We start from the raw sequence: 20,872 nt of genomic DNA, 5'->3' as shown, positions 1-20,872 counted from the left end.
CTCCATCCTCTCCTGGGGTTCTCCCTCCTCTCCTGGGGTTCTCCATCCTCTCCTGGGGTTCTCCATCCTCTCCTGGGGTTCTCCCTCCTCTCCTGGGGTTCTCCATCCTCTCCTGGGGTTCTCCCTCCTCTCTTGGTGTTCTCCATCCTCTCCTGGGGTTCTCCCTCCTCTCCTGGGGTTCTCCCTCCTCTCCTGGGGTTCTCCATCCTCTCCTGGGGTTCTCCCTCCTCTCCTGGGGTTCTCCATCCTCTCTTGGGGTTCTCCCTCCTCTCCTGGGGTTCCCCTCCTCTCCCCAGCAGCCACCAGCCCCCATGGGACAGCCCCTGATCAGTGCCACTTCAGCCACTCAAATAAATTTCCCTCCCTCAAGGGACACCCCCTCTGCCCCAAAACTCATCCCACACTCCCTGCACTGGAATCTGCACCAAACCCCAACTTTTAGGGCAATCTCAATCATTTGAGACACAAATGTTCTCTGTTGTGTCACAATTTCCAGTTCTATACGTGGCCCTGTCAGCCATGTGCCTTCACAGCTTGCTGCTGATATTTTTAACAGATATTTTGAGATTTAAAGTTCTTTCCTAATAGAAATCTTGTAAAATTGTGTTTCTGCAGGGTGTGTGCTCAGTAGTGCTGTCACTTTATACAGACAGGGTCAAACTCTTCACTGTCACCTCTAAAAGCATTTCACCATTGAATTCTTTCAGGTTTGGATATGTGATTAAGGAGGGGGAGGCTGTTAAAGAGAATTTTCATGAACAAAATCTCTGTTCTACCCAGAGCCCACTCACAACACGGCCTTCAGAGCATCACCTTTCCTCCCTGCCATAAAAGCAATTCATATGAACCATGATCATGTGGAACAGTGTCACAAAACTGAGCCTTTTCCAGCTCAGAGGGGGCCAAGAAGGAGCAATCCCAGCCCCAACAGCTCAAAACCAGCACCTGGTGACAAATTGCCTGAATGAAAATAGAAATAATAATAATAAAAAAAAGGATCCTACAAAAATAATAAAAAAAAGTGGTGTTTTAGTGTTCACAGCTCCAGGTTTGCTCCTCCTTAATCCATCAGAATTTCCTCCCTTTCCAGGAGGGACTGCAGGGAAATGACACATAAAGAGCATTTATCCAGACATATAAATTATGCCTTATAGGACAAGTAGTGTCTTCCTGGCATGAACCCATCCTTTGCCCAGAGAAAACCCAAGAGAGATTTTTTGACTTGTTTATGTAGCAAATATTTCCCCCTCCCCTGGAATGCAAAAGATTTGGCTGCAAAAACCCTCAAGTACAGTAAATCAAATTTGCTTAAGAAAACCTCCACAATAGAAAACTTGTTCTAGGTTAGTATTGATCAGCTCACTTTCACCTTTAAAAATAAAGGAAAAAAAGAAGAAAAAAGAAAAGCAAAGCAAGTCACTTTGGTGATTATGAGAACAGGAACTCATTTTCCTTCCTGCAGCCCTGCCACTGCATTTCAGGCATCCTGTACCAAGTGGGGCCAGTGGAGCTGTCAGAAACCCCAGGTTTGATACAAAATGTGGACCAAAAAAAGCTGTAGTTGGGTGGGGTGGGGTGGGAAATGCAAACAAAACGTGGCTCTGTTTCCCAGCCATCAATGAAATTCTGCTTCCACCTGCTGGGATGTCCCTGATCATCCTGACTGGTGCAAGAACTCCCTCGGAGTTTCCGAGTGCCAGAAATTCGATTTCTATGGAATTACTGAAGGAGCAGAAGTTTAAAATTGTCAAGGGAATCCCTCAGTTTCACTTAATTCACAGAGGGAAGACAGAAACCAGGAAAAAAAACCAATCTGCTATTCCCATATTAAGAGCACATTTGACTTTGGAAGAAGTGATTTCAGTGATGGCTTAAGCCCCAAGCAAACAGAAATGATGATTAAAAGAGCAGGGCCCTGATCTCCAGCAAAGGCAGGGGTGCAGAGCAGCTCCATGGGGGAACAAACTGCATCCCTGAGCCCAGCATGGTCCTTGAGGCCACGGCAGGATTTGTCACCTGCTGCAGGGCCCCTGTACATTCTGGAGGGCCAGCACTGCCTGGGGGACACTGTGCTGCTGAGGCCACCCCAGCTGGCCTGCAGAGCCACCCCAGCTGCAAGGCTGGCTCCCAGTGGCACCCCAAACCTGGCAGCTGTGTGCTGCTGCATCCTGAGCTCCTCCAAGCTCGCAGCCCTGCGGGGCAGCTCAATCCATCCCTCCTGGCAGGAGGAGCAGCCACCTGGCCCAGGGGTGCTGTGGGGGCTGGACCACAGAGCAGCACCGACCCCAGCACGGCCTCTGGGATCCGAGGGACAGGAGTTCAGCAGGCACAGACTCAGGAGCTGAGGCTGAGTCAGTGCTGGAGCAGGTAAATTACAGTACAGAGCAGACAGGGCTGAGTTATTGCCTGAGGCAGTGGCACAGGGCTGCACTGCCACCTTGGAATGTACAACTGAGCATCACCAGGAGCTGCCAGAGAGCAAAGCCCAGCCCAGCTCCACTGGCCAGGGCTGGCTGTGCCTCACCAGAGCTGGGCACAGCCAGAGGGATCCCCGTGAGCACCGGGCTCCTTCCTGCAGGAGCTGTGTGTGCTGCTGCTGTGGAACTGGGTACACTGATTCCGTTTGAAGTTGGATTTTTAAATAAAAGTGCTCTCTGTTGCTCCGGCCTCGTGGGTCAGGACACCACTGACAGTTCCAGGACCATTACATATCTGCATTAAGTGAAGAACAACCTCTTCCCTCCCCCTTTTCCCCTCCCTTCCTTTGCCCTGCCCCGCTGCTCAATACGAGATCAGGCGAACCCCAGAGGCCAGGTTACATTTTTACATTTTTGCAGATCTCCATCACAGATGGAAATTTTTTTTTTTTTTTTTTTTTTTTTTGCTGGTCATTTCTTGCAACCCATCCACGAGCAGGCCAACCCCAGAAAGAAGAGAGGGCAGTGAAAACCAAACCCCACGAGAGAGAAGAACCACCCCACGGGCGGCCGTCAGTTTTCCACCGGGGTGGGGTTTGCTAAGGGCTGGCTCACGATGACTTGCACCACGTAGTCCTTTGGGATTTTCAACTCCTCCAGTTTCATTTTGTCTGCCAGGGGTCTCCCGGAGAAGAACCAGCGCTGGCTGCCCGGCTCCACTCCCTCCACGGCGTGCAGCCGCCGCTTCATGTGGTACACGGTGTCCATGCTGCGCACCAGCAGCTTCAGGTCTTTGCCCGTGGACAGGCGCAGGCGCAGCTGGCACTCGTGCCCGGAGTTGGGAGGGGGGTCAGGGATGTCCAGGGTCTCCAGGTCACCCTTCTCCTCGATCATGTTGATGGGTGGGGCAAGGCAGTAGACGGGGAGCTGGTAGCGGTTGCCCAGTTCATCGTAACACTCCGTAAGAGCACCTTGAGGAGAGAAAAGGGGGCAGTGAGTGGGAATTCCTGGCACGTTGCACTCTGCAGTGGTGGCTCTGGGAAGTTTTACCCTGCTCTTCAACCGCCCAGGAGGTGAGGCTGGAATTCAGGCTTTAAAGGACCAGGCAAAAATCGTCAATGCCCCACTTTGTTTGCAAACAGATAAAAATCATCAATGTCCCACCTTGCTTGCATACATTTTAAAAATCATCAATGTCCCACTTTGTTTGTATACAGACAAAAATCATCAGTATCCCACCTTGTTTGTATAAAGACATTTTTAAAATCATCAATGTCCCACCTTGTTTGCATACATTTTAAAAATCATCAATGTCCCACTTTGTTTGTATACAGATAAAAATCATCAATACCCCACCTTGTTTGCATAAAGACACTTTAAAAATCATCAATGCCCCCACCTCGTTTGCATACATTTTAAAAATCATCAATACCCCACCTTGCCTGCATACAGATAAAAATCATCAATGTCCCACCCTGCTTGCATAAAGACACTTTAAAAATCATCAATGTCCCACCTCGTTTGCATACAGATATTTTAAAAATTATCAATGCCCCACCTCGTTTGCACGCAGACATTTTAAAAATCATCAATGCCCTACTCTGTTTGAAATTTGGGGTTGAGATAAAAGCACACAGCCCCTAAAAGCCAAACACCCAGAAAAACCAGGATGAAGTGCCAGAGCGGGCAGCAGGGACGAGGATGTGCTCCCATGTCTCATTTCAGCAGCAGCATGGCCAAGGTCCAGCACACAAAAATGCCACTTGGAGCAATTCCACCAGGGTGAGCCCGAGCTGTGAAAATGCAGGAGAGCATTTTCCTCTGTGAAAGGAGGATTTTGTAACTTCTCAAACATCCCCAAATCACTGAAATGGCTCTTGCAGGCCTTGTTTTAGTGAGCAGTGCCAGGACAAACAAACACGGCCACCCAAGCCTGCGGCTCCATCAGCACCACAGAACAGCACCCAGCAGGGATTTTGGATTTCCACAGCTCCTCTGAGCCCACATTCAAACCCCGGAGTGTCACGAGGGGTTTTTATATCCCTGAACTCCCTTGGGATCATCTGGGCGCTCAGGAATTCTACCCCGTGCTGAAGCATCAAATACAGGCTGAGTTTTTCACAGTGTAACTTTATAAAGCAGATTTATAAAATGGATTTCAGGTGCTAGCCTAGAAAAGCAGCAGCACATTTTCTGTGCTGTTGGAAGAATTCAAGGCAGAGAAGGCTGAAAGCAGAGCCTGGGACACTGAGGAAGCTGCATCCCAAAAGCAGGAATCCTTTTTTTTCTCACTGTGGTTAAAGCCCCCTGCCCTGGTCTGAATTTACCTGGAGCACCAATTTCCACATTTTTGCCCCTAGAGGGGCACAGTCACTTGCCAAATTACCCATCCTTGTGGAGCTGGGAATGCTTGAAGAGGAGCCAAGTCCTTGAGACACAGAACATTAAAAACCTCTTTGACTGTTCTGCACACAACAGCCAAGTGCTCCTTGTTAAAAACTAAGGGGTTTTTTTTAAATTTGGAGTTTTTTTCATGCTGACACTGAGTTCTCTTAAACTTTGCTGTTTGATCAGCAAAATTACCACAATATAGAATTATAACTCAGGGATATGTGGTGCCACCCAGCCCAGTGTAACAGCAGCATCTTCTGGTGGAAGTATTTTAGATAGAAATACTCTTTTTTAAAGGATAATTTATATTGGCAAAAGTACACAGAGGAAATAATTCAAAAGATCAATGATTTAGGCTTTCTGTTTGTACAGGCAGCACCGAGGCATCTGTGCCCTGAGATTTATCAGAGAACAAAACAAAAGGAATTAAAATTATCTAATTACATGAACTCATTACAGTGTTTTACCATTAATGAACTGCAGAGCAAACCAACTTTTATCAAAGCTGTGCTGGACCCAAACCCTTTTATGCTTCTTGGCCATTTACAGACCCAAGCCTGGAGTTCCCACACTTCAGTTTTGTTTTACAACGTTCATTTCACTCCTCATCTATTTGCTAAATGTCACAGGACTAAATCCCAGACATAGAAACAAATTTGCAACTAAAAACAAGCCAAAATCCAAACCTCAACAGCCTTTCAATGCAGCTAAAGCAGCTAAAATTTCTTCAAAAGCCATTTCTCTTAAAAAGAATGCATCAGCTTTAGAAGAGCTCCTCAAAGAGTTAATTTTAAATAACGTGGGGGGAGCTTGCTGAGGAATTCCTGCATCATTTATCTGGCTGCCCAGCTGAGCTAACATGGAGGTCAAAGCTGGTGCTATAAACACTGGATTCCTCCATCATCATCAGATAAGCAATATTAAAACAAATCCTCTCAAACAGCAGCTAACTTGGAGGTCTGCAGCTAAAAAAATAAATAAATAGAAAGAGACACAGCAGAGAAAAGCTCTTGCCAATAAAACCCCACAGTCCCATGCCAGGCTGAGAAATGGTTTCTACCAAACTGGTAAAGTAAGAACAGGTTATTAAACCTCACCAGTAATCCCAGTCTTCCTTTCATCCTGGTGGAAATGTCCCCTGTCCCAAGTCCCAAAATGTCCCAGCTAGAGAACATGTCCTAGCATTGCTGGTCTGACTGAAAATCACAGAAAATCAAACATCCCAACTAGAGAACATGTCCTAAAATTAATGTTCTAACTGAAAATCACAGGAAATCAAATATCCCAACTATAGAATACAACATTGCTGTCCTAACTGAAAATCACAAATATCCCAACTAGAGAACACATCCTAGCATTGCTGGTCTGACTGAAAATCACAGAAAATCAAATATCCCAACTAGAGTACATGTCCTAAAATTAATGTTCTAACTGAAAATCACAGGAAATCAAACATCCCAACTACAGAATATGTCCTAAAATTGATGTGCTAACTGAAAATCACAGGAAATCAAATATCCCAACTAGAGAACACTTACTAACATGGCTTTTCTAACTGAAAATCAAATTTCTGATCCCTCCTGCAGGATACAGCAGCTTGCACCACATTTAGCTGGAAGGGGCACTAAAGGACTGTAAAGTTTTTATGAGAAAGTGGAAAACAAGAGAGAAATAAAATTTTTTTTGTTGTTTTTCTGTCCCCTAGGCAGCAGGGTCCTTCCAGCCCAGGAAGGAGCAGCCTCCTCAGAGCAGAGGAGGAAAAGGCAGCACAGAGATGCTCAGGACAGCCACCCCACATCCCAAATGAGCCTCATCTCCCTCCCCTTCCCCAAACCAGAGAGGTTCAGATGCCAAAGCCTCAGGGATTGGAGTTTTCACTGCTGGACCATCCAAAGAAACCTCTGGAAGGGGCAGATTCCGGGAGGAAGGCAGCAGGGAGGAAGGGTGGCAGACAATGCAAAAAAACAACAGCAGATGGGATTATTTTAATATTTCAGGATTTGGGGAGTGAGGGATTCTGGAAGGAGCTTCTTGTTGGTTGTTATCCAGGTAGGAGACAGCTTGAGAATTTCAGAGGGAAAAATAAGCAGATGTGATCATCAAGCATAAGGGAACGGGAACATTTTGAAATTAATTGCTTCGCCAGCCACAAAAACTTTGTTTTATGAAGATTATGAGGATATTTCACTGGATTTGGAAGGGAAAACACTAAAAAAGGACTGGTTGAAATACTGCTTCCACCCCTAAGTAGTTCAGAGTTTAGACTTACTTATCCTCTTGCAGGATAAGTAAATTTAAGAGCTTTCAATGACAGGAAGCTCAACTTTTGCAGGAGTTATTAAATCAAGCAAATATGGTCACACTCACCTCAAAACACAGAAATTTTTGATGCATTTGGAATGGCATTTTGGCATTTCCTGAAGCTGCACACCATTCTCTTCAGGAAAATTCTTGTTTTCTGTTCATAAAGTGCCTTCAAGTTTTAGAGCAATTTTGAGGAGCATTGCTTAGAAACACCCAAAACTTAAGACCTGAGCAGATTTCCATTTTATTTTCCTCTTCTCTCAGCCAGATTTGCTGCAGGAAGAGAAATTAAGACAACACAACCCAAAATGTAGCACTGCAGTGAGACTCAGCTAATTTAAGGAGACTGTCTGTGTATAACACATTTGCCCAAGGAACAGCTGGTTCAGTTGTTTTTCTGACTGAAAATCTCCATTCCAAAGCCAAGCTGAGCCTGGATTGCTGAATAAATTGGGGAAAGCAGAGCTCTCACCTGTGGAGTATTGATTTGGACCCAATATAAATCACTGATGCCTGAAATTCAGAAGGAAAACAAAGAAGTCTCTGCGTCTTACAGCAAAGCAGTTCCTGGAGAGCAAAGATGAGGCAGAAAAGCTGAATTATCTCTTCATCTTTATTAGCTGCTGATTCTAGCTCTGAACTGGGAAATACAAGATTTTAGAAGGAAAACATCCCTGTGCTGACACCAGGAGCACGTGGGAGAGGTGGAGGGTGGCTCCTGCAGAGGGGCAGCAGGGCTGGGACAGGAGCAAACACACAGTGCTGTGCTCCACTCACCTCCAGGCAGCCCAGATGGGAGGAATTCACACCAAAAAGCTCCTCCTGACTGAATCCCAACAGAAACTGCTCACTTCATCCCTGGAAGTGTCCAAGGCTGCTGTTACCAGAGTGGCTTTCCTGTTTTCCAGAGGGAAATTTGTGGGAATACTCGTGCAAGTCAGCGCCTTGCACGGTGTAGAGAGAACAATAAAGAATTGATGGTGTGGGGGAAACACTTGGCAATAAACCACCCATATAAACCCCCCTCCTGTGCTCCTTCCACACTAAATTTCCGTGGGTTCTGCAGGTTGGAACTGGCAGAAAGCTCCTGGACAAAGGTGCAGTTTGCATCCTGAGGCAGGGCACGAGTGCTCTGCTCTCATCCCCACCCTGCCTCTGGCACTGCAGCTCCTGAAGGGATGGGTTTGCAGATAATGAGTGTTAAGCATTTAATAATTCTCATTTCAAATCCACTGAAAAACAGCTCTTCCATTATGGGAACATTATTGGTCTGGCTCCTTTCCACACTGGGAAACAACTCCCAGAGCCAGCAGGAGATCCCAGGGCTCCAGAGCTGCTTGGTGAGCAGGACCAGCTCAGTCCCACGTGTGACACACAGGAATTTAACTGAAAACAGGAGTTTATGGAGGAAAAGAGGAGGAAAAAGAGGCTCTGACAGCCTTCCCAACCTCGAGGATCCTCCCCAGCTGCTTTTCCTGCAGTCACAGAATAGTTGGGTCTGGAGATCACCCAGTCCAACCCTTCCAAGGCACCTGGAGCGGGTGACACAGGGACACATCCAGGTGGGTCTGGGATGTCCCCAGAGAGGGAATTCCACAAGCTCCCTGCTCCAGGGCTCTGCCACTCTCCACATAAAGTTTTTCCTCAATAATAATAATACCAAATACCAATAATAATACCAAAATAACACTTTTAAAGAGCAATTCCCAGTTGGAGAATGCAAGCAAAGATCCCTCAGGTGTATCCAAGCCTTCCTGCCCCAAACTAAGCACAGCCCACCCTAACCCAGGGCAGGCTCCTCACTGAACAGCTTGTCCAGAGAAACTGTGGCTGCCCCATCCCTGCAAGTGTCCAGGGCCAGGCTGGAAAAAGCCAGGACAGTGAAGGTGTCCCTGCTATGGCAGGGGGTGGGACTGCATGAGCTTTAAGGTCCCCACCCACCCAAATTTTGGGAAATCCTGCTGCACGTGTGCCATGTGCATCGCTGGGCTTGCCGATCCTCTCCCTCTACCACAGCAGAGCACCAGCACCACTTCACTCATTAGCACTAATTAACTAGGCTGAAGGTGAAAGATAATTAACAGAGCCTTCTGAAACAGGAATTTCTGCTAAACGAGCCACTTTTGCTCAGGTTTTAGCCCCAGCTCCCAGCTGTGCCTCCCTCACCGTGCCCGATGTGCTGGAGCAGGGAGAGCAGAGGGAGCAGGGATGGGACACTTGGGAAACCAAATCCCTCAAAATTCCTCTTAGAAATCCACACCAACGCCAGCAGCAGCAGTGCAATGCTGGCGGAGGAGCTGGAATCTGTCACCCCACCTCCCTCACCTGATGGAGACCAGGGAGGAAGGGACCCACACCAGAAATCTCCAAATTTCCCAGCAGTGTAACTTCCACAAACCACTTAATCCTTCCCTGAAACAGCTTTAGCAGAGCTCACATTCCTCCAGTCTGTGCAGTTCATTGGCTTTCCATCACTGGCTTTGATAAATAAAGTAATTATGCACTAATGCTCAGTAGTTGTCATGTTAACAACACCATATGTACTGCTACTTCCATATCCCTGTAAAACTTGGATCTAATATTGCATGGAAGGAACAGCTTCCAAGAGATATTCCAGCAGGGTTCAAAGATGACAAGTCATTTTACTAATGAAGTATTCATCTACTACTCTGCTTTGCATGTCATGAAAATAAATGCCTGTCTAGACAGGCTTCTTAGATAAAAATTTAAAAATAAAATGGTTGGTAAAAGAGCTTCTCTGTGTATCCTCTTCATTTACATTTGCTTTTCTGCATTATCCAGCTTCTTCAAGGGGCTGGAGGGTTTTGGAGGAGAAAAGGAAAGCAGAATATCTCCACCAGCTGAGGTGGTGATCCCTCCAAGCACAGCTGCCCTGGCAGTGGTTGAAGTCCCCAGGTCACCTGCTCAGGGTGAGGCTGATCCCAGATTTACACAAGTTGTCACTGCCTTGGTTACCATTGATTTTTTACTGTAAATGCAGAGTGAACACCTGGCACTCAGCATCCCACATCCCATAGCTGGCATGGCTCAAATGGAAACCAAACAGGAGCTCACATTATCCACGTGACAGAAATTTCCTTTTTCTTGCCAAGCACTGACACTGACAGATTGTGTCCCTGGAAGTCTACAAAGTGTCACATCCAGGAATTCCTTGGGCACTCCAGGGATGGGGATCCAACCCTCCCTGGGCAGTTCCAGTGCCTGAGCCCCCTTTCCATGGGGAAATTCCTGCTGTGCCCACCCTGAGTTGCCCTGGCCCAGCCTGAGGCCGTTCCCTCTGCTCCTGTCCCTGTTCCTGGAGCAGAGACCAAACTCCCCCAGCTCCAACCTCATTCCAGGGAATTGCAGAGAGAGAGGAGGCCCAGACTTGTTGGGATGTTCAATCAGCAACTGGTGATCACAACTCGAGCTGCCCCTCTCCTGTGCACTCCAGGCAGGGAGTTCAGCCCCCAAACAATCCCCTGCTCAAAATGAGATTTCAGAGAGTTTAATCTGAGCTCCGAGTGGATCTGGAGGGTGGATGCAGCTTTAACAAGTCCTGCATCATCCTGAATTTCCACTTGGAAATTTGGGATGAGGCAGCACTTGTTAAAGCTCCAGGCAAAGCAGCAGCAGTGACAACCCCTCAGACTGAACACCCAACAAATGTTGGCTCTGATGGAGCACGGAGCTGTCTGCCAGAGCTGGAAAACTCAAACTGAACAACTCTGCCCCACCTGTGGGCAACAGGGAGAGAAGGCAAGTGATGCCCTCAGTTTGAGCTTTGGTATTTCCCAGCTCTGCACTGCACTGGTGCAGAACTCTGCACTCCACACCCAGTGCCAGCAGCTCTCCTCACAGCTCAGGCACACAGAACAATCCTTTTCCAGCCCAGAACCAAGGACACCGCTGCAGCTGCAGCCCAAAAAGTGCCAACACCAGGGGATGGAGGAGAGCAGCCTGGGAGGGTGGGACTGCATCACCTGGGGCTGGAATGGGACACTGAACCCAGTGTGGGAATGGAGCAGAACTGATCCAAGAGTGAGAACTCGTGGCCAGGAGTCCCTGTGGGGTGGAGCCACGGCCGGGCTCCTGCACTGCCCGGGGTGTGTCCTGGGAAGGGCTTTCAATAAATCCCTGCTTTATCCCTGAGCTCTGCCCAGCCTCTGCTCCAGGCAGCCTCTGCACAGTGCATTTCTGAAAAGTGATGCTCAGACATCCTCCCCACAGCAGAAAGACAAACTGAAACCAAAGGCAGGAAATAGAGAGGCAAGTGCTGAGGGGAAGAGACTCCAGAAGAGCCCAAGAACTCTGTGGACAAAGCTCCTCAAAAAACCTTAAAAAAAAAAAGAGCAGAAGTTAAAGATATGTAAGGGAAAGATCTGTAGGATGGAGCCCTAAGGTGCATCCTTTTAATAAGCATGTCACAATATTCCTTTATTCTTTTAACAGTGCCCAGTGAAGGCAACACGAGGCCAGAATGACCCAGACAAAGAGCAAGGTTTGTGCTGCACCTTTGTTCTCCTGCTCCCACCTCCCTGCAGCCTGTGCTGCCCTTCCAGGACCTCCCTGCAGCCCCTGCTGCCCTTCCAGGACCTCCCTGCAGCCTGTGCTGCCCTTCCAGGACCTCCCTGCAGCCTGTGCTGCCCTTCCAGGACCTCCCTGCAGCCTGTGCTGCTCTGCCCTTCCAGGACCTCCCTGCAGCCCCTGCTGCCCTTCCAGGACCTCCCTGCAGCCCCTGCTGCCCTTCCAGGACCTCCCTGCAGCCCCTGCTGCCCTGCCAGGACCTGCTCCCGAGCCTGGCTCACTCATTTGCATGCTCAGTCTCCAAGGATCAGCAGTAAAAATGTGCAAGGCTCCAGGGAGGTCAGGCAGCCTGACACCATCCCACATCTGAAAATAAAACTCCAGCACGAGGCTGGCCCAGGCTGTGGGGTGGAGGGGATTAAAGGAGGTCACAGGAAGATCTGGGTGTTGCTTTATTTGCTCCTCACCTCCACAGTGTTGTTCTTTCAGAGTGGAGGCCCTTATTTAAAATAAAATTTAAAAATTAAATTTTTTTTAAAAAAATTAAGTAAATAAAAATAAACTAAAATAAAACAAATTAAAATCAAATAACACAACATAAAATAAAATTTAAAACTTAAAAGATGTAAAAAAAATTAAGTAAGTAAAAATAAACTAAAATAAAACAAATTAAAATCAAATAACACAACATAAAATAAAATTTAAAAATTAAAAGATGTAAAAAAAATTAAGTAAGTAAAAATAAACTAAAATAAAACAAATTAAAATAAAACAACACAACATAACATAAAATTTAAAAATTAAAAAATTTTTAAAAAATTAAGTAAATAAAAATAAACTAAAACAAATTAAAATAAACCAGCACAACATAACATAAAATAAAATTTTAAATTTTAAAAATAAGAATAAAATAATAATAATTAAAAATAAAATAAAATTTAAAATTTAAAAAATAAAAATAAAATAAAATAATAATAATTAAAAATAAAATAAAGTAAAATAAAATAAAAATAAATAAAATAAAATAAAATAAAATAAAATAAAATAAAATAAAATAAAATAAAATAAAATAAAATAAAATAAAATGTGGCCCTTATTTAAAATAAAAAAGAGGAAAAATGACTGATAAAGCACAAAGGTGGAAGACTGAATGTTGGTGCTGCCTCATGCCCTGAATGTGCCCTGAGCAGAGGCTGCACAGATGGTGAGAGCCCAAAAAAGGTTAAAAATTCAAGGCCTTGCTGTACCTGTGACCTTCTATAAAAACCTTCCTCGATCACTCAGGAATTATTAAAAGCACCTCGGAGGTTTCCTTGCTCCTGTGCAGTTTCAAGGAGTCAAAACACAGGTGGGAACACAGAGCTCATCCTGCTGCAGGTTTTCTTTGCAGGTTTTCTTTGCAGTACAGCTGCAAGCCAAGCACTGCGTGCTCTGGGCTGGGCTCAGCAAAAAAAAAAAAGGGTTTTTTTTCTCAGAGATGATTTTCTCAGTGCTAACTGTCAGCAGAAAGCAGCTCCCAGCTCTAGCTGCACAAAATCCTTGGAAATTTGGATTTTCCCAGAGGTCAGGCTGTCTGTAACACACTCAGGGAGTGACTCTGAGTTATCCCCCTGAGTATTTATTGAAGGAGCCTGTGGAACATTTAAAAATCCTGAAATAGCTCAGGAGTGCTGCCCATGTTCAGCTCAGGCAGGATTTCCCCAGCCACTGCCTGCCCCTAAAGGGTTAAAGGGAGAAACTTTCTGGGGGTCACACACTTTGCCTTGGTTTTGGAAAAAAGTCACCTTATTATTATTATTATTATTATTATTATTATTATTATTATTATTATTATTTTGTTAAAATAAAAACAAAAATTAAAATTAAAATTAAAATTTATTTATTTATTATTTTTATTATAAGAAATTTATTTAAATTCATTATTTAAATTATTATTATTATTTAAATTCCTGAAGCCAAACCAGCAGAAGATGCCAAATGTTTTGGCCACAATCCAGTGGAGGTGATGGCAGAGCAGTGGGATGAGGCAGAGGCAGGTGGGACTGGTGGGACTGGGGCTCCTGGAGGGATTGGAGCCCTCAGGTTGGGAAATATTCCCTCCAGGAACACCAAACCACAGCTGCAGAAGGCAGCAGAGCCTCCCCTGAGATCACTGGAAGGTTCTCACTGGAATCTTCAGGGGGAAAACCCATTTTAAACTTCATTTCCCACTCCCATTTAAAGAGTTCATATTTCTTTTTCTCATTTCCCAAGCAGACAGCAAGGCAGATGCAGCTGACACTCAGCCCCTCCACTGAGAGCAGCCAGAAATGAGCAAATGTCCACTCCTGGAATATTTAATAATCAGACACCAAGTCCTGGCCACCATCAGATAGCACAGGACAATTATTCACCTGAGCCAGACACATCTGTCTGCAACATCTGCAACACCCAACAACTTCCTACATGAGGAACTGGAGATGTTTTTTGGCACAAATCTGGGTTTATTTTGAGCCACTTTGGGTTTGTTGCTTTGTTTGTTTTTTTTTTTTTTTTTTGTTTTTTTTTTTGTTTGTTTGTGTTTTTTTTGTTTTGTTTTTTTTTTTTTGTTTGTTTGTTTGTTTGTTTGATTGGTGGGTTTTTTTTGTTTTGTTTTGGTTTTGTTTTTTTTTTTTTTTTCTTAAAGGAATTAGCTGCAATTTTCTGGTCACACATGAATGGTTAAAAAACCCCTAAACCAGCATTTCTGAAAAGTGCTGCTCAGTCACCCTCCCCACACCAAAAAGACAAACTGAAACCAAAGGCAGGAAATAGAGAGGCAAGTGCTGAGGGGAAGAGACTCCAGAAGAGCCCAAGAATTCTGTGGACAAAGCTCCTCAAAAAACCTTTCAAAACACAAGAGCAGAAGTTAAAGATATTTAAGGAAAACAACTGTAGGATGGAGCCCTAAGTGGGGCTTTTATTTGAAGGGTTGAGAGTTTCTAACCTGCACTTAGATCTATAAATATTCCAGCCACAATTGCTTTACATCCTGAGGATTTGATTCGTTTTCCTTCCACTTGAAGAAAACACTGGGAATTCAGCATCCCTCAGAAAGGATGCTGTGATCTATTTTAAAAATATTAATCACAGCAGCAATGATGGAAAGCAGCATCTTCATTGGAGGAGGCTGTGAGGAAAAGGATTCTTTTTCAAGGTCAGGAGGGATTTGGAGACACAACAACACAGCACATCCTTTATGGAACCATGGCCATTCCCAAGGGGAATAAAAATAAACCATTTTCCCAGGTGTGATGGACACAGGAAATGCCAAAAATCACCAAAGGAAGAGCAGCAGAGGAGGAGGAGCTGCCACTGTGGCCCAAACAGGCTGAGGGAGGCTGGAGCTTCCCAAATCCAAATCCCAAATCCAGGCACTCAGCCTGGAGGGAGCACCCCTCCTCTGGATGGAGCTCCTGATGGAAAAGCAACTCCTGTGCCCTGAAAGAGGCAGAGATTGGGGGATTTCTCCTCAGCAGGAGGCACTTTGTGAGGAGCAGAGCTGCTCCAGGAGATGGATTTGGGGATGGGCTGGGAAATGGATTTGGGGATGGGCTGGGAAATGGATTTTGAGATGAGCTGGGCTCCCACACTCCAAAAAATGGGTTTTGGAATGAGCTGGGCTCCCCAGCTCTGGGAATTGGATTTTGGGATGAGTTGGGCTTGCACACTCCAAAAAATGGGTTTTGGAATGAGCTGGGCTCCCCAGCTCTAGGAATTGGATTTTGGGGTAACTTGGGCTGCACCACTCTGGGAAATGGATTTGGGATGAGCTGGAAATTGGATTTTGGCATGAGCTGGGCTCCCACACTCCAAAAAATGGGGTTTGGAGATGAGCTGATCTCCCCAACTCTGAGAAATGGATTTTGGAATGAGTTGGGCTCCCACACTCCAAAAAATGTATTTTGAGATGGGCTGGGCTCCCCAACTCTGGGAATTGGATTTTGGGGTGACCTGGGCTGCCCCATTCTGGGAATTGGATTTTGGGGTGAGCTGGGATCCCCCACTCTGGGAACTGAATTTTGGGATGACCTGGGCTGCTCCACTGCTCGGCAGTGCCCACAGGAGCAGAGCAGAGCCAGCAGAGCCATCTGTGTCCCCCTGTCCTGTCCCTGTCCCTGTCCTGTCCCTGTCCCTGTCCCTGTCCCTGTCCTGTCCCTGTCCTGTCCCTGTGCTGTCCCTGGGCTGCAGAGCAGGCAGGGATGGGGCTGGAGCACCCGAAACTGGGATGCAGCTGCCAGCCCCTCCCCAGAGGATGCCTGGGTGCTGGGAGGCAGGAAGGGATTCAAGCAGCCCTTTTATGAAATACCCAAAGCATTCACTCCCCATTTCAGCCACGCTCAGCCTACAGAGGGGACCTGACGTCAAGAACCCTTAAAAATAGACATGGATGTGTAGAGGAAAAAGCAAAATAAAAGCACTCTCCTAATGCACACACAGCCTCAGTGCCAGCAGCAGCTTGTCTGCTTCCTCACAAGACAGCAGCAATTTTGGGTTTTAATCCCTTGCCTTTTGGGTTTTTTTTAAACTGAAGTAAAAACAAACCAGAAAAAGCTTCCCTGGAACTAATAACTGCTGTCTCCTGAGCAGAGTTTAGTAAAAAAAAACCCAAAGCAACAAACCAGGAGGCTCAGCTGTAAATGTTATGATATTCACTACAGATTTTAGAGTTTGATGAACTTTCATGGGCTGCATTTTCCTCTCAGTCCTACTGCTGATCATACTGACAGACAGGCTTTGGTAGCCAGACCTCCCAAAGCTTCCATAACTCTGCTGGAATCTAAAATTAGACAGCCACAGTCACCAAAATATCATTTACTCCCCTTTCAAAGGGGCATTAGAGAAACCTGAGCGAGTATTTGGTATCCTCACAGAAAAACACAATGTCCAGCAATGTTTTACACGTGTGTAGAGAACGTAATCCATCAAAAATATGATTTTTTGTGACAATTCAAAAGCCTCTTCAGACAAGCAATTCCTACAGCTTTAATTCCCAGCAATGGATACAGCAATTTTCAGGGAGAAGAGGAATAAAAGCCCCAGGAGCTGGTGGCTTTAAGGGCAGCAGCTCACAGGGGATTCCATTTAAATGCTAAAGTTCCACAGCAAAATTCACTGTACAGATTCACTCCAGCACAAATCCATCAATACAGCAGGTTAACTCCAGCACTGCCACCACCCAAAAAGCTCTGCAGAAGGGCAGAGTTCCACTCCTGGAGCTGTGTCATTTACAGGAACCACCCATGGAATGGTCGGTGTTAAAAACCTACAACACTTTACAGCATTTTGTGGCAGATCTCTCTGAATTACTGTGCAAATTTCAATATTAATGCTTGGCTTGCTGGGCTGTGAGCACACACTGACAGCTCAGCTTTCCAGCAACATAAAATAAAATAAATGGACTCAATAAACGGAGATTTTCATCAACATAAATAAAAAGGGAGTTTTCAACATAGCACAGGGCAACTTTTTATATTGACTACAAGTGATAAATGTTAAAAATACCCAAAACCCCAAAGCTGGTGCTGGAGTGCCCATCCCTGGAGGTGTCCAGGAACAGATTCCACAGAGTTCTGGAAATCAGGCAGCTCCAGAGGTGCAGTTCTGTAATTTTGCTTTTTGTTTGGAGGCAACATTGGACTCACCTGTGGCACTGATAAATCTGTGACTGAGGGATCTGCAGGTGGCACTCAGAGCTCTGGGGACAGGGTGGGGCTGCCCACAAGCTGGCCTGGATCTTGGAAATCTTTTCCAACCTCAGTAATTCTGGGATTGTGTGATTTAATTACCAGTTTTGCTGGAATCAGGAATTTGTGGAAAACCCCCCACACTGCTGCTCTTGGCTTTGAGGGCTTTCCTTGGTGTTGTTTAGGGCTTTTTTCTGCTTTTCTGACTCATATTTCACCCAAAGGAGAAGAAAATGCTCTATTCAGAGTGGGAATATCTCAGTGATGTCCTTTATTCCTCCCCAGCATTTCAGGGAAATGTTCCCATCCCAGTTTGGGATGCAAATAAAGCAAATAAAGAGCCAGAGCTGCTCCCAGGAAAATCCAGCTGGGACACAGGAGCTGTGTCTGGAGGCCCAGAAAAGCTGAAAACTCAGCAGAGAGACCCTTCCATCATCCAACAGCATGAGAGGAGCTAAACCCCAATACCCTGAGGGGAAATGCCCACCCTGGAACTGATTGCTAATAAGGGTTAAAAACTGCCCTGACCCAAAGCTGATGGTGGAGAGGCTTTAAGGGTAAATTTTATTTTATTGGGTTTTTTTTTTGTAAATTTTTAATTGAATTTTTTGTAAATTTTATTGTATTTTTTGGTAAAATTTATGTATTGTATTTTATTACCTATTAAAGGTAACCTGTATTTTATTACCTATTAAAAGTAACCTGTATTTTATTCCAACTTCCCCCTGTATAAATTGAGTTTTTCTGCCATCTCCAATTTATATTTTAGCCACAAAGCAAAACAATGCAAGGGCTGCAAAGATGCAATGTCTGAGATATTTAACCCCAGTATCCTGGGAACTCTGCTGCAGCTCATCAAGTGTCCAGCCTGGAATTTAAAAACTCCACTTAACCCCAGCCAGATTGCAATTAATATTAATGACTTGCAGGCCAAGTTCAGCTCAACGTTATTATAAAATACTACACACTCCAAGATTTCCTGTTTGATAGCTGAGAAGTATGGAAAACTCTTCTTCATGAAATTTAAATGCACTCATTAATAAAATATGGAGGATGTGCTACTTTAAGACAGGAGGAGGAGAAAAAAGGAGTATAAATTGGTGATAACGTTATTTCTATTTTTAAAACCATCCCACAGAGTCACCCAAGATAGATGAGAAGTGCTAAGCCCATCCCACGAGCTTATTTATTTATTTAATACTTCTTACACGCTATTTTTAACAGCAGCAGCCAGCAAAAGGCATCCATTAGAAAAATTACACTGCTCAGAGAATTCCTCACACCAGAGCAGTGGCAGATCTGGCTGGAAGCAGCCTCAGAAAAGATTTTTTTTTATTTTTCCCTTTCCTTTCCTGTAGGATTCTGGAATAAAAAAAAGCAATTTTATTTTTGCAGCATCAGCTCAGCCTGTGTTTGTCAGTCCTTCCTCACTCCCCAGCCCCTCCTCTCCCTCCTCCACTTCCTGCAAGTTTCATTTGCTCAGGAACCCAAGGCCTGAACACAGGGACACTCAGATGGGCATGCAGGGCTTGGCTTGGGTTTTATTTATTTTTTTTTAAAGCCTCTTGTTGTACACACAAAAATAAATGAAAATAAATGAAAGGGAAAATGGAGCAAATAAATGAAAGGAAACACCACAGCCCCTGGCACTGCAGCATTCTGCAGAAGGAAAAATTAGAGAGAAAGCTTTCTTTTTAAAAAATAAATTTAAAGGAATTTAACCAACAAATGTTGGGTTTTCTTGGGGAATTATTTAGGTTCCTGACAGGAATACACAGCCCTGAGTGGCACCTCCAGGGATGGGATCCAACCCTCCCTGGGCAGTTCCAGTGCCTGAGCTCCCTTTCCATGGGGAAATTCCTGCTGTGCCCACCCTGAGCTGCCCTGGCCCAGCCTGAGGCTGGATTTTCATCCAAACTTTTTAGAGAAGACAGAGCTTGGGCAGGTAAAGAGACCCAGAGGAAAAAACAAACATAAAAAAACCCAAACAAACAAACAAACAAAAACCAAACAAACAAACAAAAAAACCACAAAAAAAACAAACAAAAAAACCCCCAACCAAACAAAAAAAACACAAAAAAACAAACAAAAAAACCCCCAACCAAACAAAAAAAAACAACCAAAACAAAACACCCCCAAAAACAAAACAAAAAACTAAAAACCAAAACAAAAAGAAACAAAAAAAACCAACAACTAAACTCCCCCCAAAAACCCCAAAAATAATTTTAAAAAGCCCCAAAAACAGAAAAAAACCCTAAAAACAAAACAAACCCCAAATAAACAAAACCAAAAACCCAAACCCCAAAACACAAAAAAACCCCAACAAACAACAACAAAAAAATACAAAAAAGCCAAAATAAAACAAAAAAAAACCAAAAAATACCTAACAAAAACCCCCAAAAAAACCCCAAAAAACAACAACAAAAAAACCCAATCCCAAAACCAAATATTAACCCCCCAAAAAAGGTCTGAAAGCTGAATTTCAGCAGTGCCAGTGTGCCCTGCAGAGCCCAGCAGCTCCCTGGGGCAATGAGAGGGACAGGATCCCATCCTGCTGCAGACTCCACAGCTGCATTTCTCCACAGCTATTCCCCAATTCTTCCCCAATTTTGCCCAAAATGAGCTTTTTGTAACCAGAGCCCCAGAGGCTGCTGGGGTCACTCAGAGCAAGGAGAGTTTGTTTGTTTTCCTGCCCGGAGAAAAGCTCACTTTGCATCCCCGGGTCCCTGAGTGAGAGGATTTCATCCAAAATCTCCTCCTCCATGGCACTGCCAATGCCTGGCTCAGGAATATTTGGATTTTTAGAATTATCTGGACTGGGGAGGTCACACTGCATGCAGAGCTTTGCCAACAGCTGATGCTCAAATGTGTCAGAAAGCTGAATAAAAATAAATAATGCAATTCTGTGGGTAGAAAATTCCCCAGTAAGCTCCACATCCTGCATAAAAATTCTAAATATTCTCTCTGTTTGGGATTCAGCCTCCAGCCAGGCCTGGCTTGGGCAGCAGAGCCCCTGGTTCAGCTTTGATTTCTGAGTTATTTCTGAGAAACTCTGAATATTCTGCATGTGGGCCTTAAAAAGCAGATTTCAACCTGCCAGCAGTAGGCAGGACTCGAAGCAAACTGTTGGAAAAACAAATTTAAGAGCTCACATCCATTTGTTTTTCCCAAATCTGGGAGCCTTGAAACTGCCCATTAGACAAAGTCTGTTTTCCTGAGGCACACAAGGGGCTGCCCTGTGCCCCCCAAGCCAGGCTGAGCCTTGCAGGCAGGATTAAACTGCTTCAAATTTGGATTTCTCCAGCTCCTCCCTCCCAGTTACAAGCTGTTATGGCACTCTGACAAGAGGCAGCACAGGCCCAACGTGCCAAACACCTTCTTTGCAGGATTTGGTGCCATAAATTGAATGTTTTCCCCTGAAGTGCTGCTCATCTGTGGTCATGCAACATTTCAGCTGCCAAGGCAGCTCATTAACGGGGGCTCATCAAACTCATTACTGAAATAATATCCCCCTTGCTGCTCCTGGCT

At 45.1% G+C, this 20,872-nt stretch overlaps 1 protein-coding gene across 1 annotated transcript in view; it reads right to left on the bottom strand.

Annotated features, from left to right (window-relative positions):
- Positions 1-2,852: 2,852 nt before the first annotated feature.
- The window catches only part of UBTD2 (ubiquitin domain containing 2), a 42,391-nt gene continuing 24,371 nt past the window's right edge, over positions 2,853-20,872 (bottom strand). Inside the window, exon 3 of the mRNA XM_064387594.1 lies at positions 2,853-3,388. Within this exon, the coding sequence (XP_064243664.1) occupies positions 2,991-3,388 (398 nt within the window). The 3' untranslated portion in view covers positions 2,853-2,990. The remainder of the gene's footprint in view (positions 3,389-20,872) is intronic.

The sequence above is a fragment of the Passer domesticus genome, chromosome 13 (assembly GCF_036417665.1).
Source record: "Passer domesticus isolate bPasDom1 chromosome 13, bPasDom1.hap1, whole genome shotgun sequence".
Lineage (NCBI taxonomy): Eukaryota > Metazoa > Chordata > Aves > Passeriformes > Passeridae > Passer > Passer domesticus.
Note: the sequence above shows the minus strand (reverse complement) of the source record. Positions and strands in the feature narration are given on the sequence as shown.